This window comes from Protopterus annectens, chromosome 8.part1, assembly GCF_019279795.1.
Source record: "Protopterus annectens isolate FY-2018-M chromosome 8.part1, PAN1.0, whole genome shotgun sequence".
NCBI lineage: Eukaryota > Metazoa > Chordata > Ceratodontiformes > Protopteridae > Protopterus > Protopterus annectens.
Genome location: NC_056742.1, coordinates 145,933,561 through 145,957,141, shown reverse-complemented (window position 1 = coordinate 145,957,141; position 23,581 = coordinate 145,933,561). Strand labels below are relative to the sequence as shown.

At 39.6% G+C, this 23,581-nt stretch overlaps 1 protein-coding gene across 1 annotated transcript in view; it reads right to left on the bottom strand.

Moving 5' to 3' along the window:
* LOC122810253 (c-Maf inducing protein) overlaps positions 1-23,581 on the bottom strand; it is a gene marked incomplete in the record, with an annotated part of 1,337,359 nt that overhangs the window by 433,567 nt on the left and 880,211 nt on the right. The window contains 1 exon segment of the mRNA XM_044081790.1: positions 7,093-7,158. Coding sequence (XP_043937725.1) covers positions 7,093-7,158 — 66 coding nt within the window.

The following is a 23,581-nucleotide window of genomic DNA, read 5'->3' as shown; positions in this document are numbered from 1 at the left end:
TCTTTTGAGGGTCAGAAGCTCAAAAAACGCTGTCATTTTTTGTGCGGGAATTTGAAGCCTGAATCAAAGCTGTCATGTGTGCTGAATGAAGCACTGGTATCAGTATGGACAATGACATGCTGCAGAACCTCATGGCACTGTCAGAGTAGCCAAAATCTATACTGGATTATATAATGCTAAAGCAGGGCCTGGTGATGAGGCCTACACATAGGTGCTGGCATCCTGATGGTTGACGACAGGCAGAGAAGTTGTGGTGCTGGTAGTAACACTTACACTGACACTGTCATGGTGTTCTGTGGTAAGAATGGCATTCCAAAGGAGTCTCTGTGCTCAGGGACATATGCAGCAGCACAGGGAGTACCACAATGTCTAGACAAAACCTGGACACTGCATCAGTAAGTCTACCATACTCAAGGACAAAGAAGACAAGTAGGGGATGACCTAGGAAGGGCCAGACTAGTGGATGCCTGCTGAGCAACAAAGCCACCTATGCTCCTGATCAAAAGCACACGTGCAGCTGGTAACTTAAGACTGTCGTTTTAACAACTACTTTATTCACAGACTGAGAAATGCAAAGGAAAGAGGAAATAACTGGCAGGAAATGAAAATGAGAAAGAATAAGCTCCCTGATCAGAAAGTTTAATGGTCTAGTTCTTTTGGGCGGAAGGTGATGAGAAGCCCAAACACTCACTAAATTCTGTTTTAAAAGACAATGACTTCTACAGCAGATGAATACACAGCAGCTGTCTATGTATCTTAACAGCAGAATTATAAAACTACCTGCAGAGCAGATACTTCGGAGAGTTACAGAACTCTCCTAAACAGTAAAGTCGCCCTGTGTGGCTCTCCGTGGGAGTTTCACCAAAATAGAATTTAGATTGGGTACAAATGGGAAGAAAAACAAAAGCACAGTTTGACAAAAGAAAAACAGTAAAAAAAAAATCGGAAAATCAAAGAACTAGAGGAATAAGAATAAAAACAAACTAAAAGATTTTATGCACTCTTGAAAACATTTATCTCAGGAAACCAAAGAATTTTAGCCTAGAGTGGTCTTCAAGAGCAACAAATAAAATTGCAGAGAGACAGGGCATTTGTGGTGCATGATAGGAACGGAGGGGGTGACAGACTGAGAAGGTTTCTAAAGCCAAATGCTCCTAATGCAAGCAACATTGGTTCTGTTATTAACAAAGTGAAGTATATAGTGCAAAATAAACCATGAAACAACAAGGCAATGAAAATAGAAGGGTAACTGTTCTTCTAAGGAAACACCAAGGCAGTTTTAATAGTTTCACACCACACAAGACTTTTACTACAAACCACACAGTATACACAGCTCCCAAAATAAATTATCTTTTGGAGCTGTTTATACTGCGTGGTTTCATATTAAAAGTCTTGTGTGGTTTGGAACTATTAAAATTGCCTTGGTGTTTCTTAAGAACAATGGTGACCCTTCTATTTTCAGTACCTTGTTCTTTCATTGGTTCTGTTATTAAACAAGCTGGACTTCTCTTTAGAGAATGTTAAGTCTTACATAATTTTCACCAGTATGAACAATGGCCATGACTCACGACTCTGACTGTTAAGTGTGCAGTTGTTGTTCTAAACAAGTTTACTTTAAAAAATAATTATAAATATTCTGAATAATATTAAAGTGTATTGTCTCAGTCTGTGACTTTCCTTTTAACACCATTGTATGTTAAATTTGTTTTCATCAAGCTGATGCTACTGAAAGTTTAAAATTACCTTTAACCTCAGTAACATCAGCTTTGTGAAACATTAAATACGGCCATAGACTTTAATGGATGCATTTTGAATGGGCACAAAAATGTTCCCATTAAAGTCTACGGAAGAACCCTTAGTTGACGTGTTTGATGGAAATCTTAACTTTGTTTGGGCTGTAGGTTGAATAAAAAGTTAATAAAGATTTTTTATTAAAAACACGGCCCAAATAAATATGAACCAACTACAGTAACATGCACTGTGGCAGTTAACTTATCTGCAGTGATGCACTCAAAGTCTGACACCTATGAACCTATAATATACTTTAAGAATATGTAGCAAATTTTTAGGGGGAAAAATCTACTTTTGACAAGACATTTTGTCAGCTCTGATGGCATGCATGGATAAATCCCGGAGTACAACCCAGGAGACTACAGTTCAATTAGCAACTTGGGTGCTTGCTGGAGCTGGCATAGGGAAAATAGTGATGAAGATAAGCTGGCTCACCTCTCTTCAAGCGAGGGTGTAGGGAACATGCCCAAGATGGCAAAGTTTCATGTTAGAGCTATCACTGGAGAGAGTACTGGCTTCAAGGAGGCAAGTCAGTCTTGAAGGATTACATTGCATTCAGAAGTGAGTGACACATCCTCACTGACATCCTTAGCACATGTTGACTGGTATGTGCAGAGGGGATACGGCCAGAAAAGTAGAAACTCCATTACTTTGTTCTAATGGCAGTAAAGGTCTGCTTGTCATTCACCTCCAAGGAACATATGTCCCGAAAGGTTCTCACCTCTGGGGAACCAATGAATAAGAAGGCAGTCTGGACGGAGAACCGTATGATAAGCAAGGGTATGGAGCAAAACTTGAGAAAAATAACTTCTGTCAAGTCATTTCACATAAGTAAAGCAGTGGTGCTTACCACACTGACTTCAGTCCTTCTACTGCCACATGTTCATAGCTACATTCCTTAGGTCATTCTGCACTGGCACACCTACAGGACTTCTTTCTGTACATCAGAAGCTTCTTTCTATCTTTATCTAGAATTTTACAGTAATTACACATTAACATCTACATGCAAATTGTAAACCTATGTAGCTGTACAATTTATGATTATTTTCTGTCTTGTGGTATAGATGAAGCATTACTATTTTGCCTACATTTACTGCCCATTACAAAATGTAACAAAAATAAAGTTGTTGATATTCAACTTTTAAAAACTTACACACATTTCTGGAAAATAACTCAATCTGGTTCACATTTAAATAGAACTAATAGCAACTCTTTCCTCAAAATAACTGCCTTGGGTACCTCAGCCTTGGGAATTAAGGTAATAATGCCTTGACTATGATGCAGATGACCTGGGACTGACTACTGGGTTGGGTGTTAAAACGCCTGAGGCAGGAGAGGGTGGGACCAAGGGTCTGCTGCTGGTTCATCCATCCTGGGGTAGGCAGGGAGGCAGTATGACATGTTGCACTACTGAACCCAACTACAGAGTCAGGATACTGCAAGCAGCAGCTACTGGTATAAAATGATACAAATGCCCGTCCCCCACCCCCACCCCCAGAGGGGAAAAAATTAAAACAAATGGAAAACAGTCCAATGTCATTCTGTTTTCTGCTTCACTTGGCTTGGCAATGTGGCTTTTAATTCAAACACCTATTTAAAAACAGTGACTACCTTCCTGGTTTAAAAATAGTAAGGGAAAGGCCAAAGTCCTACTTCATAAGGACTGTAAACTTGCTTAGATACTACTCATTTAGTTAAAATTAAACTGGAAATAACAGAGAGAGAGAGACCGAAAGGAAAATTAGCCCATAGGGAAATCAGCCCAGTCTCTAGGATCTTTGCTTTCTGCATCACTTGATTTAATATGGGGGGGTGGATTTTAACTGCAAAACTAACTGAAACCTGCTGCTGCCTGCCCCCTTCTATTTTAAGTATACATCAAAATGCTGTTATATAATATGCACTGCATGTTTGCTTCCTAGTCTAACTAAAACTAAACTGGAAACTGAAGAAAGCTGCCCAAAGGGAAATTAGCCTATTAACTTAGAAATGTAGTTTTGCCTTCTGCATCAAGTACCAGCCTGAACTTTTCAAAAGTATTAAAATCTTGTCCTGTGGGGAACAATGTATCAAGCAGCAAATTGTTGCAATCTTGGGTAGATGATTTGTTCCTTAAACAATAACTTAAACATAATAAATTTAATAGAAAACAAAAATTATTAATGTCAACTTTGCTAGTACAAATCCAGCACCAAAACAAATCATATAATTCAGAGAGAGAGAGTGAGATGCGTGTGTCTGACAGGGAGGGACCTTTTACAAGCAAAAAAATGCATTAAAAATTGGAATGTGAGAATATGGTATTTGTAAAAAAAATCTGCAAATTAGTGCAAACAAGCCAATGAAATAGCTGTGATTTCCAAGAAAATAGGTATGAGTTCTAAATGAGAACTTCATTTTATGAATAGTCAAATAAGACTTACAACTCAAGTTACTGCTTTAAAGAACATGCAAGTTACTAAACAATTTCTGAGGTAGAACTTTCATTTTTTTATAAGTGTCAGTTAAGCTGCCAACTGTGAAAAAATTAGCACCCTCAGGTTTATTTGTACTCTGTCCCTAATTGTTCATGAAAGGACTCCCTAAGAGAAGAAAAACAATGGCAATTCCTCTTAATTTCTAACCTTTTTTACTTAATATACAAGAACCTGGCAATTGTTACTCTCTTCTTAAACCTTCCTAACTGCTCAGTTAACTTTCTCGGAAAACAGTTGTTTAGTGAATACATTTACAACAGCTATGAAAGAGAACTTGACATTTTATGTAAAAAGAAAAGCAGGAGCTGTCAAAAATTGGAAAACCCCTCCCCCTTCAGAGTAATAGTATAAACAAGCACTTCCTCAGGAAGAATTTTGTCATTGCAGACAACGTTCAGGTAAAGAATATTACCAAAATTTCCTTTATTTTTCAAGTTCGTTTCCTAGATGTTCTTTCACTTAAAAGCACACTAGCAGAATGAAGGAACCAATAAGGATATCTACACAACCCTGTTAAAATGCCAGGTTTTGTGATAAAAAATTAGACCACAATAAATCATTTCAAAACGTTTCCCACCTTTAATGTGACCTATAACCTGTACAATTCAATAGAAAAACAAACAAATCTGTTAGGGGAATAAATATAAAAAATTAAAAAATTACAATAAGCTGGTTGCATAAGTGTGCACACCCTTAAAGCACAACTTGACTTGGCAATATTTGCCCACTCTTCCTTGCAAAAGCTCTCCAAATCTGTCAGACTGCAAGGGCATCTCTTGTGCACAGCCCTCTTCAGGACACCCCACAGATTTTCTATTAGATTTAGGTCTGGGGTCTGGCTGGACCATTCCAAAACTTTAATTTTCTTCAGGTGAAGCCATTCTTTTGTTGATTTGGATGTATGCTTGGAGTCATTGTCATGTTGAAAGGTAAAATTCCTCGTAATCTTCAGCTTTCTAGCAGACGCCTGAAGGTTTTGGGCCAAAAGTGAGTGGTATTTGGAACTGTTCATAATTACCTCCACCTTAACTAAAGCCCCAGTTCCAGCTGAAGAAAAACAACCCCAGTCATGATACTGCCACCACCATGCTTCACTGTGGGGATGGTGTTCTTTTGGTGATGTGAAGTGTTGTTTTTGTGCCAAACGTACCTTTTGGAATTGTGGCCAAAAGGTTCAACCTTGGTCTCATCAGATCATAATGCATTTTCCCACATTCTTTTGGAAGACTTGATGCATTGTTTTGCAAATTTTAGCCAGGCCTGGATGTTTTTCTGTGTAAGAAAAGGCTTCTGTCTTGCAACCCTACCCCATAGCCAAGACACAAGGAGAATACGGGAGACTGTTGTCACATGTAGTACACAACCAGTACTTGCCAGAAATTCCTGCAGCTCCCTCAGTGTTGCTGTAAGTCTCTTGGCAGCCTCCCTGACCAGTTTTCGTCTTCTCCTTTCATCAATTTTGGAGGGACGTCCAGTTCTTTGCAACGTTGCTGTTGTCCCATATTTTCTCCACTTTTTGATGACTGTCTTCACTGTGTTCCATGGCATATCCAATGTTGTGGAAATTTTTTTTGTATCCTTCTCCTGACTGATACATTTCAACAATGAGATCCCTTTGATGCTTTGTAAGTTCTCTGTGAACCATGGTTTTTGCTGTTGCAGGCAACTGAGTAAATATCAGGAAAATCCAACTAGAACAGCTGAACTTTATTTGGGGTTAATCAGAGTCTCTCTAATTGATGGCAGGTGTGTACCCAAGAAGACTGAATGCTGTAATTAAATCAAAAGGTGCTTCAACAAAGTATTAGTTTAAGGGTGTGCACACTTATGCAACCAGCTTATGGTACGTTTTTTATTTTTTATAATTATTCCCCTAACGGATTTGTTTGTTTTGCAATTGAATTGTACAGGTTATAGGTCACATTAAAGGTGGGAAAAGTTTTAAAATGATTTACTGTGGTCTCATTTTTTTATATCACAAAAACCTGGCATTTTAACAGGGGTGTGTGCACTTTTTATATCCACTGTATATATCAATCAAAATGTAAAGGATTGCAATAAGGTTTCCTATCATAACCAGCTTATTATGTGTTTGACACATGAATGCCAGCAAGTGCTCCTCTAGAGTGACTCCAGAGAGGTGACTCTTGGCATCCATGTGGAGAACACATAATAAAAGTTTCTTTGTAGTGCATGGAGGTTTGTCTACTCTGTGTACATCCATTTACAGAATAAATACAAATACGAGTGCAAAGTGTGCTATCTGCTTTCAAAATTGGTAAAGTACTTAGCCATGTCAGACTTTAGGCAGAAATTAAGTGCTCCTATGTAGAGCTAATGGCTTTAAAAGTTGTTAAACTCTGTTCTACCACAGTTTCTGTTTATAAGCAGTGCACAGTGAACTTCTAACATCTGTTTTACCTTTGGAGCTCTGCTTGGGCAATGTCTCCTATTACAGTCCCTAGCATGAGACTGATCTTAATAGCTGTTAGGGGTGCTTACCAAGTTTATCTTTTCCATGATTTTGAATGTAAGTTTAACTCTATCAAGTCCTAAACACATATGTATGTAACAGAGTTAAGTTTTCCACTTTCATTATGCACATTTATGTCATTTAGTCATCTTTTATGTAACATTCTGTTTTTCAAAGCATGCACTGTAAAGTGGGCCATTTCACAGTCCACCATCATTCATGATACCATCCATTCAGAGGGAGAGAAAGTTTCATGTTTTACTCTAAAACATTATGCTGAGTACTACGAAACAGGAAATGTTTCCATTCAAGTTAATTAACAAAGAAAGTTTTACACTATGTTATGCTTACTCTTTTGGGAATGGAATAGGTTGGAGAAGGCTGGCCAACGCTGGTCTCCAGTCATCATAATCTGAGCTGAAAATTAAAAAAGACCAAGTCAGCTTCCACGCACTTTTTACATTACTCAATTTCCTCCCTCCCTTGACAATTGCCCCAGTACATTTCGTACTGCAGGGCATGAATCATCACAGAACTCATGCAAACCATGTTACAGTTTAACTACATTGCAGACAAAGTTAATTTCTCACAATCTTTAGAATCACAGTTTTAGCATTATTATGTTTAACTATTTCAAACCATTTATCCAAATATCTAACAGGAAAAAAATACAGCAGGTACTGTGAGAGGTCTAGAAAACACAAAGAAGTAAAGGGAAAAATGAACTGTTTATTCCAACACAATCCTCAAAAGCATTAACTGACTTGCTGCATTTTCGTACCTATACATAAGGGCTTTATTTATTTATTTATTTATTTAAGTTTGATGACTGGGAAAGTCCACTGGGCCAAGAAGAGCCAGTTTTCAGTGGAGGCCTGGGGAGAAAAGCTCCACAATAATTGCAAGTTACATTTCACATGCTACAAAAGGACATAGATCTGATGAAGTCCTGTGTATAGGTACAAAAATGAGGTGTCTGTTAATGCTTTTGGATTGTACTGGAATAAACAGTTTATTTTTGCCTTTACTTCTGGATGCTTTCTGGAGCTCCTGGACCTCTCACAGTGTCTGTTGTAGTCCCCCCCCCCAAATTGTCACCTTTTAGGTGTTGTCTGCACCGAGTTTCTTCCTTTGGTTTTGATTCAAGTATCTAACAGCCATTCTCACAGTTTGCTTTCCTGAGTTTAAAGCCATGTGGTGTGTCAGAAGTGACTCATTAATTTTCAAAAACAGCTAGCTTAGCAGTTGGTGTCATTCAAAGAGAAGGTTGTAGGTCTAACATACCTCAGCCTGGAGGGACATGGCTTATGGTTCTACCTGCCTCTTAAGGGATGGCCTGTACCTTTTACCTCAAGGCTTCCATATAAGAGCTAAAACTTTCTCCACCCCAACAGTGTCTTTTCAGACAAGATAAACATGCGTCATCTACCAGCCTAGCTAAACATGACAAAACAGTATTAAGGTGCTGGTGCTCAGTGCTCAAAGGCTTAACAAAATAACATTGTCTCTAAAAGCTATCAACATTTGCATCACTTACCAAAACATGTTTCCAGTGTAAGGACAGCAGACCTTTATCAGGTTTCAATGCTCATCTCGTGTTCAGACTCTCTACCAAGGGTACTGGAATATCCATACTTCTCCATGAATTCATCACTTTAAGAATTATTTGATTGGACAATGGACCATGAATTCCTTCACATCTTAGTAACCTGAAAATCTTTTTGTACACCCTGGCCAACTACAAAACACCCACCGTGACACTCGTAACATACAACTGTGATGATATGAGTTAGTGCCATCTGTGCCAGGGAGAGTAGGGGAGTGCATGTGTAACATATGCCAGCATAGCTAGCTGGAGTTTTGTAAAGAATTTTATGTCATTTGACTATCACACTGATTTGTACAGATGCTTGTGTTTAAAATGTACTTGTAAAGTTGCTTGTGTTAAAAATGCATCAACAGTGGGTCCTGCTGGATAGAAAAGAGATATACATGTATGTCAGACAGTATTATTATAACTGAGTAAATGTAAATGTTTTAACCAATAATTCTAGAAGGGAAGAGGTTAATTTCAGTCCAGTTAACATTGAAAAATAGGTTGAAAATTAAATGGGTTGCTTTAGGCCATAACAATTTTATCTTATAGGTCTGACTGCAGTCAGAGACAAAAAAAATGTCTGGGAAAACCAGGATTAGGAATCTTACTGTATTATCCTTAGGGGTGAACTAACTGCTACCCTGGAAGGGTGGAAGTTTCTGAAATTGTTTTATAGCTTTCAGATGCTGCAACAGATCTTAGCAAAGCTCTGGGTGTGTGTTGTACCAGTCAGGTGACCAGATGTAATGTCATTCTATAACCAGCACTGAAATGATTTTGTAGATACTAGTGAGAGATATGACAGGACTCTCACAGCAGCACTTCATTTCTCAGAACCTGACAGGAAAGATCTCTCACAGATAACTCACACAACCACACACCTCATTTTGCCTTGCTGTAGAGTAAGCAACTCAATACCCATCATCTTGCATTGCTGTAGTAAGTAACTTAACCAGGGAACAATAATTCTTTAACCAGTCAGGAAATTATAGTGAGATTAGTTAAGTACTGTTTTTCTGCATAAGTGTGAATCTATCCAACTGTGTTATTTTTTTACATCTCCTGTGAATGAAACTCTGGTGATTACTGCAACTAGATATTCAGTATTCTCATGTTTTCTATTTTATTATTTACTATTAAACACTTCTATACCTTTCAATGTGTCTGGTCTTTTAGAGAATACTTAACATCTTAAGAGTACTTATGCTTACTTTAGTGACACTGTGGCTACTCTTGAAAGTCTTGCTACATTGGTTGAACTCTACCATTTGTATTAGTATTAATTTTATTCAGTACAAGAGTAGCTGACTGGAGGCAGTGTAGTTACCTTATAGTCTGGGCAGAGGGGGCACAGCTGGTAAATCTGTGCCAGCCTTTCCCAGGTGTGTGTGTGTGTGTGTGTGTGTGTGTGTGTGTGTGTGTGTGTGTGTGTGTGTGTGTGTGTGTGTGTGTGTATAAAAATTAAATATCCAAGTGTGTGCGTGTCAGTACTTAAAACGGGGACACAGAGTTCCAAAGTGGTCAATGTGGAGTCTTGTTTGGGCCCTAGAGAGTCAGTCCAGCACCAGGTCTGATGTGTGCTCCCTGTGTGCTCTTAAGAGAAATTGTGTTTGATGCTGTGTGCGCATCTGAAAACACTGTGTGTATCCATTTTTGTTCGTAATAGCTGTCCCTGACTTGTGTCAGTGGTGAGGATTGAGGCTCCTGGACTACTAGTTGAGAGTAGGGACTGTCACAATACCACCTATTTAAAAGAACTTGAATCCAACAAAACTAAACTAAGCACTATTTCCTTGGAGAGCTCAGCAACTCAAGCATCACCTGGGCTACTAATGCTATCACAAACAAATATGGTAAAGATTTCTTAGATATTATCAGTGCTAACTCCTTAGACTAGACTGTACTGCTCCCCTTCTAGAAATTCTAATGGAATGGTACATGGTCATCACAAAAATAGCCTTCTTGTGTTCCAAACCTATAACTACATCCCTCTGTGGTCAAAATCTGATCACCACACTAGTGATGTACACAATTAAAATGCAGCTTAAAGCCCTCGTTGATGCTACCACCTTTGGAGATTTCTCCAAGGCCAGTTTAATTCAACTGTATGTTGGTCTGAGGAATCTTAGAACCCCCCCCCCATGAGTGCCCAATAGCACTCAAGAGTTAGTTTCTGCACTCACCTAAACTCCTGCAAATTTAGAAGCAAATGTCTCTGGTGAAAACCAAATTACTCTTCAGCACGATGCTGGGGTAATCCTATGGCCTAGGCTTGTAAAGGCTCCAGGGCCAATAGCCTAGTACACACCTATGAACCTAAGAAAAAAAAATGAAAACATCACACCTCACAATCAAGCTCAGGAAACTAAAAAGAAAAATTAAAAACAACTCTGCCAAGATGAAATACAAACTAAAAATCACCACATATGTCAAAAAAAACACAAATCCTTTTTCATCTATGCAAGAAGACTTGGAATACACAACACTGCATGAATCTGTTATGTAATGAGACTACCTATTCTGTCCAAGACAGCATCTTAGCAGCCAAATTTAATTTAAACTTCTCTTCCCATTGCCACACTGCCTCCACACTTTTGATACCCCCTCTGGGAGTTCCCCTCCAAAATTCTCCACGGACCAAGTCTTCCAAAGCTGTGTCTAAGGTCAAAACCACTAGTTCTATGGGGTCTGACAACACACCAGGGTGCTTCCATGCTAACACAACTCATTAACACCTATGTGATGTGGAATGTCACACCTCAAGCAGCCTATACACTTCTTGCATGTCAGAGCATTTTCTGAAAAATAAACTTAAAAAGGCATAAGATAAACAAATGAAAATATTTTGTGAACAATAACATTGCTATTTCTATAGTCTGCACAATTTTTATCAGTAGAAAATGTTTACAGTGACAGTAGTCGGTACATTCATATTTTTTTCCATAATACTGTAATTATTATAATGCACACAAACTCCAAATTATAATATTTTAAACTTTCACAACTGTTCATATCTTGAAAACTGCACAACCTAGACATATATTGTTAGAATATTTTTGTTAATCAGACACAGGCTTTCACATAAGAACTTCCTCTGCAAGTGCATAACTCTTGAGATACTTACAGAAATATGAAAGCAAATGCTAAATTGTATAATTAGCAAAACAAATACTAGATATCTCTCAACATGTGCAACTTACAGTCCAAATATCAAAAGACAGTTTTGCTTCAACAACATCCAAGGTTTCACTTAATGTCACACTAGATGCTTAATTTCAGAAGTTTGTAAGTCACTACATTTTTTTGAGGTATTAAAGTACACATATGGGAATACTGTTTTTGTTAATAAACAAGTAGTAATATTTCCAGTACAGTGTGATATAAACCATCATTGACAGTGAATTGTCCTGTCTCTCACATTGGTGTTTCACACCATACACGTCAATAACATGTAGGCCACTCAGTTATGAAACTCATGAACATAAATTTGAATAATGACTGGCAAACCAAGATTAATTTCTCCACTTCAGGGCATTCTAAACTAACAATCTAGCACCATGTTGTTAATAATTCATTACCTTTTCTAAAACTGCCTATTATTAGCTGGCAATTCACTTAAAGAAACCAATCCCCAAATTTTTCTGGATGTCATAAGGCAATATGGGTGTGAACTGGAAGTATTCAAAAAAGGTGTTTTAAGGCTTGAGTGAGAGCACTGTCCTACTGATTCAAACTATAATCTGTTTAGCTTCATCCTCTTATCCTGCAATATACTCAGGTCATAAATAACAGCAGTGGATATCTCCCTTCACAAGGAGGGCTCCACTACTGACCCAAGTGATTGTAGGCCCATAACCCTCACAAGCTTAATCTGCAGAACAAGGGAACACATTTTAATTGACCATATAAACTCAGACATTGGGAGTCTGTGGTCTATTGATCCAAACCAGTTCAGGTTCATGAAGGTTAGGTCTTATCTGCTACATCTGAGAAAGTGTCACTGTGGCCTAGTATGAAGGCAAAATGATATACAATGCATACCTTAACCTAGCCAAGGTCTCTGACTCAATTTCACATTCACATGGGTATCACAGCAAGCTAGTCAACTGTAACATAAACCCCTGTGTCATCCACTGGATAGCAAATTGGCTTAGCAGAACCAAACAAGTCAATATACAGGACACAGTATACTCTAAGACGTTCAGTACCATTGGTGTCCCTCCTTACAGCTCAGTACTCAGGCAATTCCTCTTTGGCATTTACATCTCTGATGTCAAAGCTGATATCAAAGGCCTTAGGTTAACAAAGTCTGCTGATGAATTCAAACAGACCCATTACTGAATACAATGCTCCCTTTGACATAAACCTCCTCAGGCACATGGCCCAAACTCCAAAAAAAAAATGTTTCTTTACTTAGAAAAACAAGATCTAAGCTTCATTTCATACGCCGAGTACCTCAGAACTATGCCCCTCTTCTCTCTCTCCAACAGACTTCTCAGTGGTGATCTCATTTTAGCACATAAGGCCTATGAAGAGCCTGACCGAGCTACCTCTTGCATTTTTGTAAAACTGGGAAAACTATGAATCTCAAATTAAGGACCTCAATTTCTACTATGATATAAGCATAACCTGATAATGAGATCAGTGTATTAAAGGAATACCATAAAGCTGCTTACCCTATGTGAGGTACAGCTGGCAATATAATAAACAGGATTAAGGCTTTAGGCTGCTAAATGAGATCTACCCTGTCAACATGGTTCTGATCAGCCTTCACATGTATGTTCTACAGCTATGATCAAACAATTCAACCACTCTTAAAAATCTTGTTCCAGTCATGAAGTCACTTGTGTCTGCTGAGTTTTACTTAGTTAAGAAAAACTAAATTACACCAGTTTGGCATACTGATGTAGCATGAAAACTTCCACTGTCTACCTAATAAGCTGTAACAATCTGCTGTGCAATGAACTTAAATCCAGATACTGAGAAAGCAAACCACATGAAAGTGCTGTTACTTCTCTTAAGAATGGTAAACCGCAAAATCTCTACATTAAACATAATAAAAAGTTAGCTCTATTAATTAATGCCTTTAGCAGAGCGCTGTGATGTACAAGTGATTTCTGCAGCAGTCATCATATTTTCCCCAATGCAGCACATTTAACTGTAATCCACCTTACAAGGACGGTACTGGACTGCAAAGACTCAAGCTGCAACTATGTTTACGTTGGACCTTATTTATCAGTCTAGGTCTTCATTGGGATTAACTCTTTCCTTTCCATCTTTGTTTGGCCTTCCACTAGTGGCACTCTGAGCACTTCCATTTCTCTCCTGAAATGACACATTCACATCTAACAAAAGAGGTCTTCATGCCATGCTCTACAAGACCCCAACACAATGTGTAATCCAGCAAAATGCTAAACCTTAGTTACATGCAAGACAAGTCACAGACAAGTACTGATACTTCAGCAAATGAAATGGGCTTTAGAAAGAGCATAAGCACAGTCACTGCTAGAGTGAGATAAACATGTAAAAATTACAGCTTACATCTGCATTTTTATTAAGCATGAAAACATTTCATTCACTATTTTATAGCAATTTACTTTTTTTTTACATAAGCACCTACATGACAGACCGCTAGTTTTACACATAACATTCAGTAAAATGTCACACTCAGACACAGCTTAGCCACTGGTTTTGAGGTACTGCAACATACCCAATATAATTTTGGACAGAAATCACTTATCTACACACAAGAAGGATGACGAATGATATTCTTAGTGATTACTTAACAGTGATGGTAGTAGCTAACAAATGCAATCATTTCAGAATACTGTGGTGACTCCAGAGCCAGCAGCTTATTACAGTAAAAGGATAATTAATGCAGAATCAATCCTAGATTTAAATTATTTTATTCAGAAATGGTAATATTTCTACAGTCAAAATGTCACTCTGTTAATCTGTTAACAGAAAGAGAATGTAAATAATGTTACTATGCATGCTTCCCAATATTTTTAACACAACCAAATCTATTAAGTCATATTACTTGGAGGTCTACTGTTTTACCACATTAAGACATAGGACTACTTGCACTTTTCCATTAAAAAAAAAAAAAGAAAAGTGTATGCACAAACAAGAAAGACAGATGACTAGGAGGGAGGTCATAATCTTCAGCACTAATAGGTCTTCTCTCAGATGTAGTATGCCCACAGCAATGGAAAAGGTGTAAAATACCAAGCAGCCAAAAACTTAGGTCTTATGTGGGAGAAAGGATAGGGGATACATCACTACACTACAGACCAGCAATGGAGTGTGGAATTCTAGTAATGTCAGAGTCACCACATAAACACAGCTTATACAAACGTGTTAGCAAGCATGTAGTGGGAAACTTAAGCTGAATATGAAATCAATCCACAGGAAAACTAAGGCATATGAAGGCTAATACTCTGAGGAACTAGACAAACCTTAATCACCAGACAAACAGAATGGAGAATGACAATATCTGCAACTGGAAGACTGGGTAAAGAAAGCCCCCCCACCATTGTTCACCTCTGTGATGGACCTGATTACACATATCCAAACAGACATTTAGGCATGAAAGTCCAACATTTACACTGCAGAATTCTGATATGGCCCCCACCATTTCATATCAGCTGCTGAAAAGTGTGTCTGATGTCACCATGCATCATTCTTGATATGACTGACAAGGAAAGCTGAAATGCATCTTAAATGTGTTCCTTTTAGGGTTTTCTCCTTTCACAAACATGTTATTTGCCACACTTAAGTAGCTGGACGTCAGTGGAGTTCTGTATCTGTCTGTGACTGCAAATTGCCAAATTAGTTGCTGAGTGTTGAGTGACATGCCTAAGATCACACAAAAAACATATGGTTCTAACAAGGCCCTTCCTGTTTTCAAACCACTTTAACAAATGCTATACCACAGTGCAGTGCTCATTAGAGACAGAAAACAGATATTGACACTGAATGCTGATACACTTGGCATTTCACTTTTGGATTTGTATGAGGTTAATGGTTTTGCATTCTTTTGGCTTTTCTATAAAAGATACTAAAGTTTTAAAACTGAATCGGAAATTAGAAAGTTCTAAAACTATTTCTTGATGTCAGCAATTGAAATTTAAAGACAAAAATGGTTACACGGATTTAACAAGGCACACAGTGATGCTCATTTCATTTCTTTTATCTTTTATATCATAAAATGAACACTATATACACATTTGAAGATTTTTTTATATACAAAATGTCTAGGTTACTTCTGATTACAGCTAAGCATCTAGGAAAGAAAACATGCATCCTAGTTGCCAGAATGCAAACAGAAAATGTGTTTGCATGCTTTAAGAAGAGATAAAGACATTCAAACTAAAATCAGTCACTGTTTTCTAGAATAGGAAATGGCAGACGTGATTTAGACTCTAAAACCAGATATTTAGATCGGAAAGTCATAACATCTACATTGGTTGCTAGGCTACATCTTACAAATTCTAATTAGTTCCTCCAGAAGGAAATATGTACACAAGATGTGCATTTTAGAGCCCAGCCTTCACAGGCATCTGCAATAATATGCTTCGAACCAACCACAGGTAAGTGAGAACTGTAGGAATCCTTTGGTACTAACAGACTTGAACTACACTAAATGCGTTGTTGTTGTGTCTTTCGGCTTTTCCCAGTTAGGGGTCGCCACAGCAGAACTCCGGTCCACTAATGATTGGCAGTAGATTTTTACTTGCCGAGTTGCCGGCCCTGACGCACAACCTTCAACGAAGGTATGCTCATTCATGCATGTCTCCACACAGAAGACACTCTAGTTGAGAATTTAACAGGACAATGTCTTACTGTGAGGCGACAACGCTACCGCACCACCACCCCGTACATTGTGAAAAAGACTCATTTTTTGTAGAAATAAAGGATTTAGCTAGCAACTGCAATTATAATCATACCACACACCTGTTATCACAAAAAGCAGGAACACTTTTTTTTTTTGGGGGGGGGGGGGGTGGGCAAGACCAACTTTTACTCTGTGTAACACAGACAAATAATGCTTTCCAGTGACAACAAGGGTAGCAAGGTTTTGACTTGACCTCTTCAAGTCATCTGCTATTGTAATCAGTCTTCAAGGGAATAATTTGCATCAGATCAAATCTCTGCAGTTAAATGGAGGCGCAAGAAATCAGAAAAAGGATACACTACTCTATTAAATTACACGAAGGATGCAATAAAGAGTATGACTACGCATGGTGTACTAAGACTTACTTGGCTGACATGACTACTATCACATCTTCTCCTTTGTATTCTTTTTTTAACACAGTTTTTATTTAAATACAATTTATAATCGACAACAAAGATTCTCAATGCTACTACCAAAATGTACCACACAATACTTCTGTCAAACAGTACTAATTGATCTAAAAAAATAATGCAAAAACATGTCTAATTTGACTGGAGTATTAATGGAAAAATGGAGGGAACTATGAACTGCCCAGTTTGATTTTTGGAAGCCCTGTTTACTGGCCTGAACACCACATTGCAGAACAGAAGCAGACTGACAAAGTAATACTACCCAGGATATGGAACTGTAAGTGCAGTGTCAAGAATATATCGATATACATATACTAAAGTAAAACATACAAGATTAACCACAGGAAACATTCAATTACCTTAATTAGAAGAAAAACTACTTACATGAAAACACAAAAGAGGAAGCAATAAACTTTATTGTCATGTTGCTGTTAATGAAGACTCCGCACAGTGTAGTTTGCTATCTACCTAACTGGATCTACTTTATATGGTCGAAAAACCACTTACACGAAATTCACAACGTCGAGACAATTTTGCCAAAATGGTATGTTATCGAGCACTCGGAACATCACATTTTCACTCCAGGAAATGAACCACTGGACCATCACGGTGAACTTTGCCCTTTTCTCCTCTACAGTGTGATCTCAGAGGTGCAGCTCCCACATTAGTGGGCTTGACTTGCTTTGGTTTGTTTTTTCTGTTGGTGGGATTTGCTTTCCATGGTGTGAATAACAAAATCTGATTCCATGAGCAATCCATTTAGAAATGGTCTGTTTTGAAATGGCTTTACCTTGGGAACTTGAAGCATAAGAAACAATTGCTCTGATTTTCTGATGTCCTTGGTTCTGTCCAGGTAAAAACGTAGTTGTCTGTGTACATCCAAGGAATGTAAGATCCTTTCCCCTTTATTTTGAGGAGTGGGGAAAAAAGTTGGCAAGTGAATAGTTTGATTTAAAGCCACTTTGGAAACCACCTTAGGCATGAATGTAGGATTAGTCCTCAAAGACACCCTGTCTTGATGAAAAATAATATAAGGTTCCACAGCCATAAGAGCTTGCAACTCTAAAACTCTCCTGGCAGAGGTCAGAGCTAACAGGATGGCTGTTTTCCAAGATAAAAACTTGATGTCAGAAGAGGCAGCAGGCTCAAAAGGAGGTAAGGTGAGCTTTTCCAAAACATAGTTGAGATCCCAAGCAGGAATGGGAGGAGATCTAGGAGGTCTTAAGTTCTTAGCTCCTCTGAGAAACTGTCTCATGAGCTGGTGGGAAAAGATTGGAGGGTCTGTACTATAATGAGCGGAAATAGCAGAGGCATGTATCTTAATGGAAGAGAAAGAGAGACCCTTATGTAAGAGATCTGTCAGGTAAAGTAAAATCAAAGGAATGTTAGGAAGAAGAGGATCAGAATCCTGAGCCTGCATCCAGGAACAAAATCTTTTCCATTTTCCTGCATAAGATTTTCTAGTGCTAGGACATCTGGCTTCTAAAATGACATCCATAATCTGCTTGGGTAGGAGGGAAGGAATCAAAGACCCTGGATTAAATAGGCCGCCAGGCTGAGAGTTCTGACATGGGAGTGTAGAACCTGACCCTGATGTTGGGACAGAAGGTTCAGAGTCTGTGGTAAAACCCAAGGGGGCTCCAAACATAGGTTTTTCAGAGTAGGGTACCAAAACTGTCGAGGCCAATTTGGGGCCAGCAAGATTATCATCTTGGGCTTGTCCTGTTTGATCTTTAATAATACCCGTGGAAGAAGAGGAAAAGGCGGAAAGGCATATCCCGAGAGGTTTCTCCAAATGAATGATAGTGAATCCACTTTCTAAGCTTGTTCGTGGAAAGTCCTGGTGCAGAAATTCTGTAGTTGATGATTGAGACGGGATGCAAAGAGGTCTATGTGAGGACATCCCCAGACTGCTGTTATCATCCTGAATATTTCGGTGTCCAGCATCCACTCTTGTGGATCCGAAAGGTTTCTGCTCAGACTGTCTGCCAGGAAGTTTTGCTTCCCTGACAGAAACTGAGCTTGAAGGTCCAGATTGCAAGCTAGAGCTGTGTTCCATAGATCCATGGCTAGTCTGCAAAGGGGGTAGGAATGAGATCCCCCTTGCTTGTTTATGTACCACATAACTGTGGTGTTGTCTGTCCGTATCAGTAGTTGTCCTGGTTGTAGAAGATTCCTGAAGGCCATTAGAGCTTTCTGAACGGCTACCATTTCCTTTAAATTGATATGCAGGTGCTTCTGATCCTTTGTCCAAAGGCCCTGCAGACAGTTGCCCTGAAAATGGGCTCCCCATGCATAATCCGAGGCATCCGTGGTTAGAATCTGAGTAGCAGGAGGCAGACAGAAGGGTTTTCCTTTGTTTAGAGTACATGCCTTGGACCACCATAGGAATTCCTTTTGAAGACAAGGCAGGACGGAGAACAGTATGTCTAAACTGTGGCAATGCTGAGACCATACACTTTTTAGGTACCACTGTATTTTCCTCATGTGTAGTCTTGCATATGGTACGAGAAGGATGCAGGAGGCCATGTAACCCAAAGCCTGCAGGAATCTCCTTGCAGATAGCTGAGTTAAAGTTGCCAAGGTTTTGAAAGTTGAAACCAGCTGAAACTGTTTTTCGTATGTCAGAAATGCCATCTGGGTTGTTGTGTTTAAAGAAGCGCCCAGAAATATTATCTGTTGTGAGGGTGTCAAATTTGACTTTTTTATGTTTACTGTGAATCCCAGGAACTTGAGGAGATCCTGAACAAACCGTAGATGCTGGAGTAAGACCTCCTTGCTGTCTGCCTGAATAAGACAGTCATCCAGATAAGGGTAAATTTGAATTCCCTTGAGTCTGCAGTAAGCTTCCACTGGAGCCAGGCATTTGGTGAAGACCCTGGGCGCAGTAGACAATCCAAAGGGCAGCGCAGAGAATTGAAAGTACCTCGATCCCGCCTTGAACCTGAGGTATTTTCTGCGTTCCTGCTTGATGGGAATGTGTAAATATGCCTCCTTTAAATCCAAAGTTACCATCCATGCATTTTTGGACAGCATTGGAGTAGCTGCTGTAGAGTAAGCATCTTGAATTTTGGAATCTCTAGAAAGGTGTTCAAGACTGACAGATCCAGAATGGGTCTCCATGAATTTTGCTTCCTGGGGACTAGAAAGAGCCTTGAGTAAAAACCTTGTCCCATCTCTGAAAGTGGAACTAGTTCTATGGCTTTCATAGCCAAAAGAGCTTCCACCTGGTTTAAGGCCTCTGTCCATTGATGTTTTGGAAGATCTGGCCATCCGCTTGGCCTTGGTAGGGTATGAAAATGGAATTTGTAACCTCTTGAAACCACATCCAGAACCCGCTTGTCTTGGGTTATATGAGTCCAATTTCAGTGAAAAAGAGAACGTTTTCCTTCGAGAGGGGCTTCCAGGCAAGAAGTTCCTGCAGCCCAACAGAGGGATTCATTGAGTCTGTTTCCTATGAGTTTGCGACCTGTCCTCTCCTCCCCTAGGGGTGGAAGCAGTCCACTGTCTTGGTGTATAAGAGGCTTGTGTTTGTTCCTTTAACCATGCATGCCTTCTAATTACTGTGCCAGAGGCAGCAGCCCTACAAGAAGCATCCAAGGCATAAAATCCACAGTGTAAACCATGCTTCCCAACTTGTTCAGTGGCATGCATTAAGTCATGTAATTCCTTATCATCTGCACAGACAGAAATGGAAGTAAGTTTTGTTTTAAAACAGACAAGAGAAATTGCTGGTATTTCAGCATATGAAACTGACAGTTTAAAGCCCTAATAGATAAAGTAGCAGAAGTGTACACTTTTTTGCCCCATCTTTCTAAAGATCTAGAATCCTTCTCAGTGGGAATGGGGTTTTTAGCAGAAGCGGCCTTAACTCCCTTAGGACCCTGAGAAATGGTTTCAGGGTCAGCAGTAGGGTTCTTGTATAAAAACTGGTGGGAATCAGGAACCCTGTAATATCTATCAGGCTTAACAGGAGCAGGAGGAAAAGAGTCAGGGGTTAAGTTAGCCTCCGAAAAAGCATCATCCACAATATCCAAAATAGGAGGAATAGCCAGGGGTCTATGTTGGGGAAGAAGAAGAAAATCCCTTAGTCTTTTCTTAGATTCCGAATACTCCTGTCCTTCCCAGTGGAAATGTACCCTCATTTCATGCAAAGTTTCCCCAAAAGAGAAATCCTCAGGGGGACAAGCTGAAGGAATGGATTCCTCAGCATCAGAATCCTCATAAGGAGGGAAAGAATATTCCTGGTCAGAAGAAGAAACTGAAGAAACAGAAGCCTGATCAGAGGAGTCATAATAAGCTTCCTGCCTTGGCCTTTTATCTGGAGGGGGATGTGAACCCCTAATCATAGTAAGTAAATCCTCCGCCATCTTAAGTAACTGTTTCTGTGACTTGGGAGCCGGTTCAGAAGAGGCCTGTGTTGCAGTCTTTGATTTGGAAGGAGTCTTTGCCTTTATTAGAAGCTGAGTAGGCCTGAAAACCCCTTCGGAAGCCGGTACCTGCACAGTGGCTCCGGACCCATCTGAAGGAGCACTGTCCGAAGGTCCTGCAATAGAAATATTCAAAGGCCTAGTTGGCTCCTCGTGGGAGTCCGTTTCGGCCATCGGTTCCAAAATGGCCAACGACAGGGGCTGCAAAAGTGCCTCACTGACAACGGCCGAACCTGAAGCTGGCTCCGCTTGTGCGATATCGTCAGATTTGGACCTCGGAGGCCTGTCTTTGTCCTTGCGTCGTTTGTGAACTCCGGTAGCCGGAACCGTATCCGATGACATTTTGTAATTAAAACGCCTACCGAAGTAATGAAATGCAAAATCGTACCTTCGTTTAATTGTACGTTGATTGAATCTAGCACAAAACCGACAACTAGCTACGTCGTGGTCAGGGCCTAAGCAAGGAATACAGTAAGAATGAAAATCCTTATGAGGTATTTGCTTCCCACATGAAATACAATTATTAACTTTTTCTGACATCGGACTGGAGCAAGAAAAAAGTTTCCCCAACGGGGTACTTAGCTTTGAGTAGGAGAAGAAAGTCTTTGGACTGAAATTTGTTCAGAAAAGATTGTCAGGAGTCAGCCGACCGGCAATTGCGAACTGCTATCACTGCACGGCAAGAAAGACTGGAGAACATGGCGTCGGCTGTCAGCTTTGTACTCCTGGTGCTCTGACGTCAGGGAGCATGGTTGAACAGCCGACGCCGGACCCAGACTTTGGGATTCTGGCCGACCAAGGACTGCCTGCCGGCAGGGGAGAACCCTACAGTCATGACTGCAACAGTGAAACATGATGAACATCAAGTCTTGGTGCAAGCTGGGCTGGTATAATAAATGGATGTAAGTAGGTACAAGTTTGCAAAATTAGAGGGAAACCAAGTTCAAAATTAGCAGTATAGTTAAATGTTGTCTTGTTCTCCATGACCATATAAAAAAAAACATTTCTGCACACGAGGCATTAATATGAACTCTTTAAAATAGAAGAGCTAAAAAAAAAACATACAGAGTACATAAATGTGCATCAGCACTGTATACTCCATTAGTATGCAGCTAGGGATTACTGTGTTCACAGAAAATCACAATAGTCCCCAGTGACTGACAGTGCATAGTGCGCCCTAACGCATAATAAACATTTCTATGTTTGCACTGACGGGTGTCACTGCATAGCCTGACAGCACTACACAGTGCAGCAATGCAAGGCAGTTATGTACAGTACAGTATACTATAGCTCCTTGATAAGGCACACTGTACTGTAAATGCCACACTGCAATCCACTGTCAATGCCTGATTGTAATTTCAGAAATGATACTCATTAGGCATGTGGGAAAATCAGCGTTAATTACCATGAAATGGTAATGACAAGATTTGGTGCTGCATGACCTATTACTCATGGGAGCTCAAAAGCATCACTGCCTGTGGACAGAACAAGTTAATAGCTTGCACCATAGCAAACTCCACTGCTGGTAGAAATTTTCCTCCCATGCAAAGGAGTTATTTTATTTATTTTTTTTTTTTTTCATAATTTACAATACTAGCATGTTGCTCAGTATGCTGAGCAACATACTAGCATGGGAAGGGGATCAGTGCATTTAAAGCTCAATATCACTGGTAGGTAGGGAAGTAGAGGGTTGCTATGTCAGAGATTACCCCAATAGGCCCATCCAGTCCGTCAATAGTGCTGGCTCCCAGAATGGCATATGAATGCGGAAGGTAATCTGTATTTGTACTCCACACATGGAGTACTATGCTTATACTGTGGGGTGTGTACTTACCTTTGTGAATTGGTACAGACTTGATATGCAAATTTACAGTGCACCAGCCCTACTCCACTGAGCAACAAAATTAATGAATACTACCTTGTGACAAAGACACATCACCTGCAGCAAAAATATGGTTCCTTAGCTACTGAATGAAAACCAGTTCATCAAAAACATACTCTAAAACAAGCAAAAGAGAAAATGTCATACTTCCAGGTAGGAGAGGGACTTCCTAGACAGCCAGTATTCTTAATAGCAATATAGACCAACAATGAGGACCAAGCATCACAAGACATGTTGTAAATTACAATTAGTGTATATTAAAATTTATTATTTATTTATTTTACATTTAACCCGTGGTGGTGCAGCGGTAGCATTGTCGCCCCACAGCAAGAGGTTCTCCCGTTCGATTCTTGGCTGGAGTGCCTTCTGTGTGGAGTCTGCATGTCCTCCCTGTGGTCGAGTGGCGTTCGAAAGACATGTGTGAATGGGCGTGCCTTCGTTGAAGGTTGGGCGTCGGGCTGGCACCTCGGCACCGTAAAAATCAACTGGCAATCATTAGCGGGCCGGAGTTCCACTGTGGCGACTCCTAACTGGGAAAAGCCGAAAGAAAAACAACAACATTTATTTATTTTACATCTGTTGACTGGGATAGTCTGACTGGATATATGTCCATTTTCAGCGGAG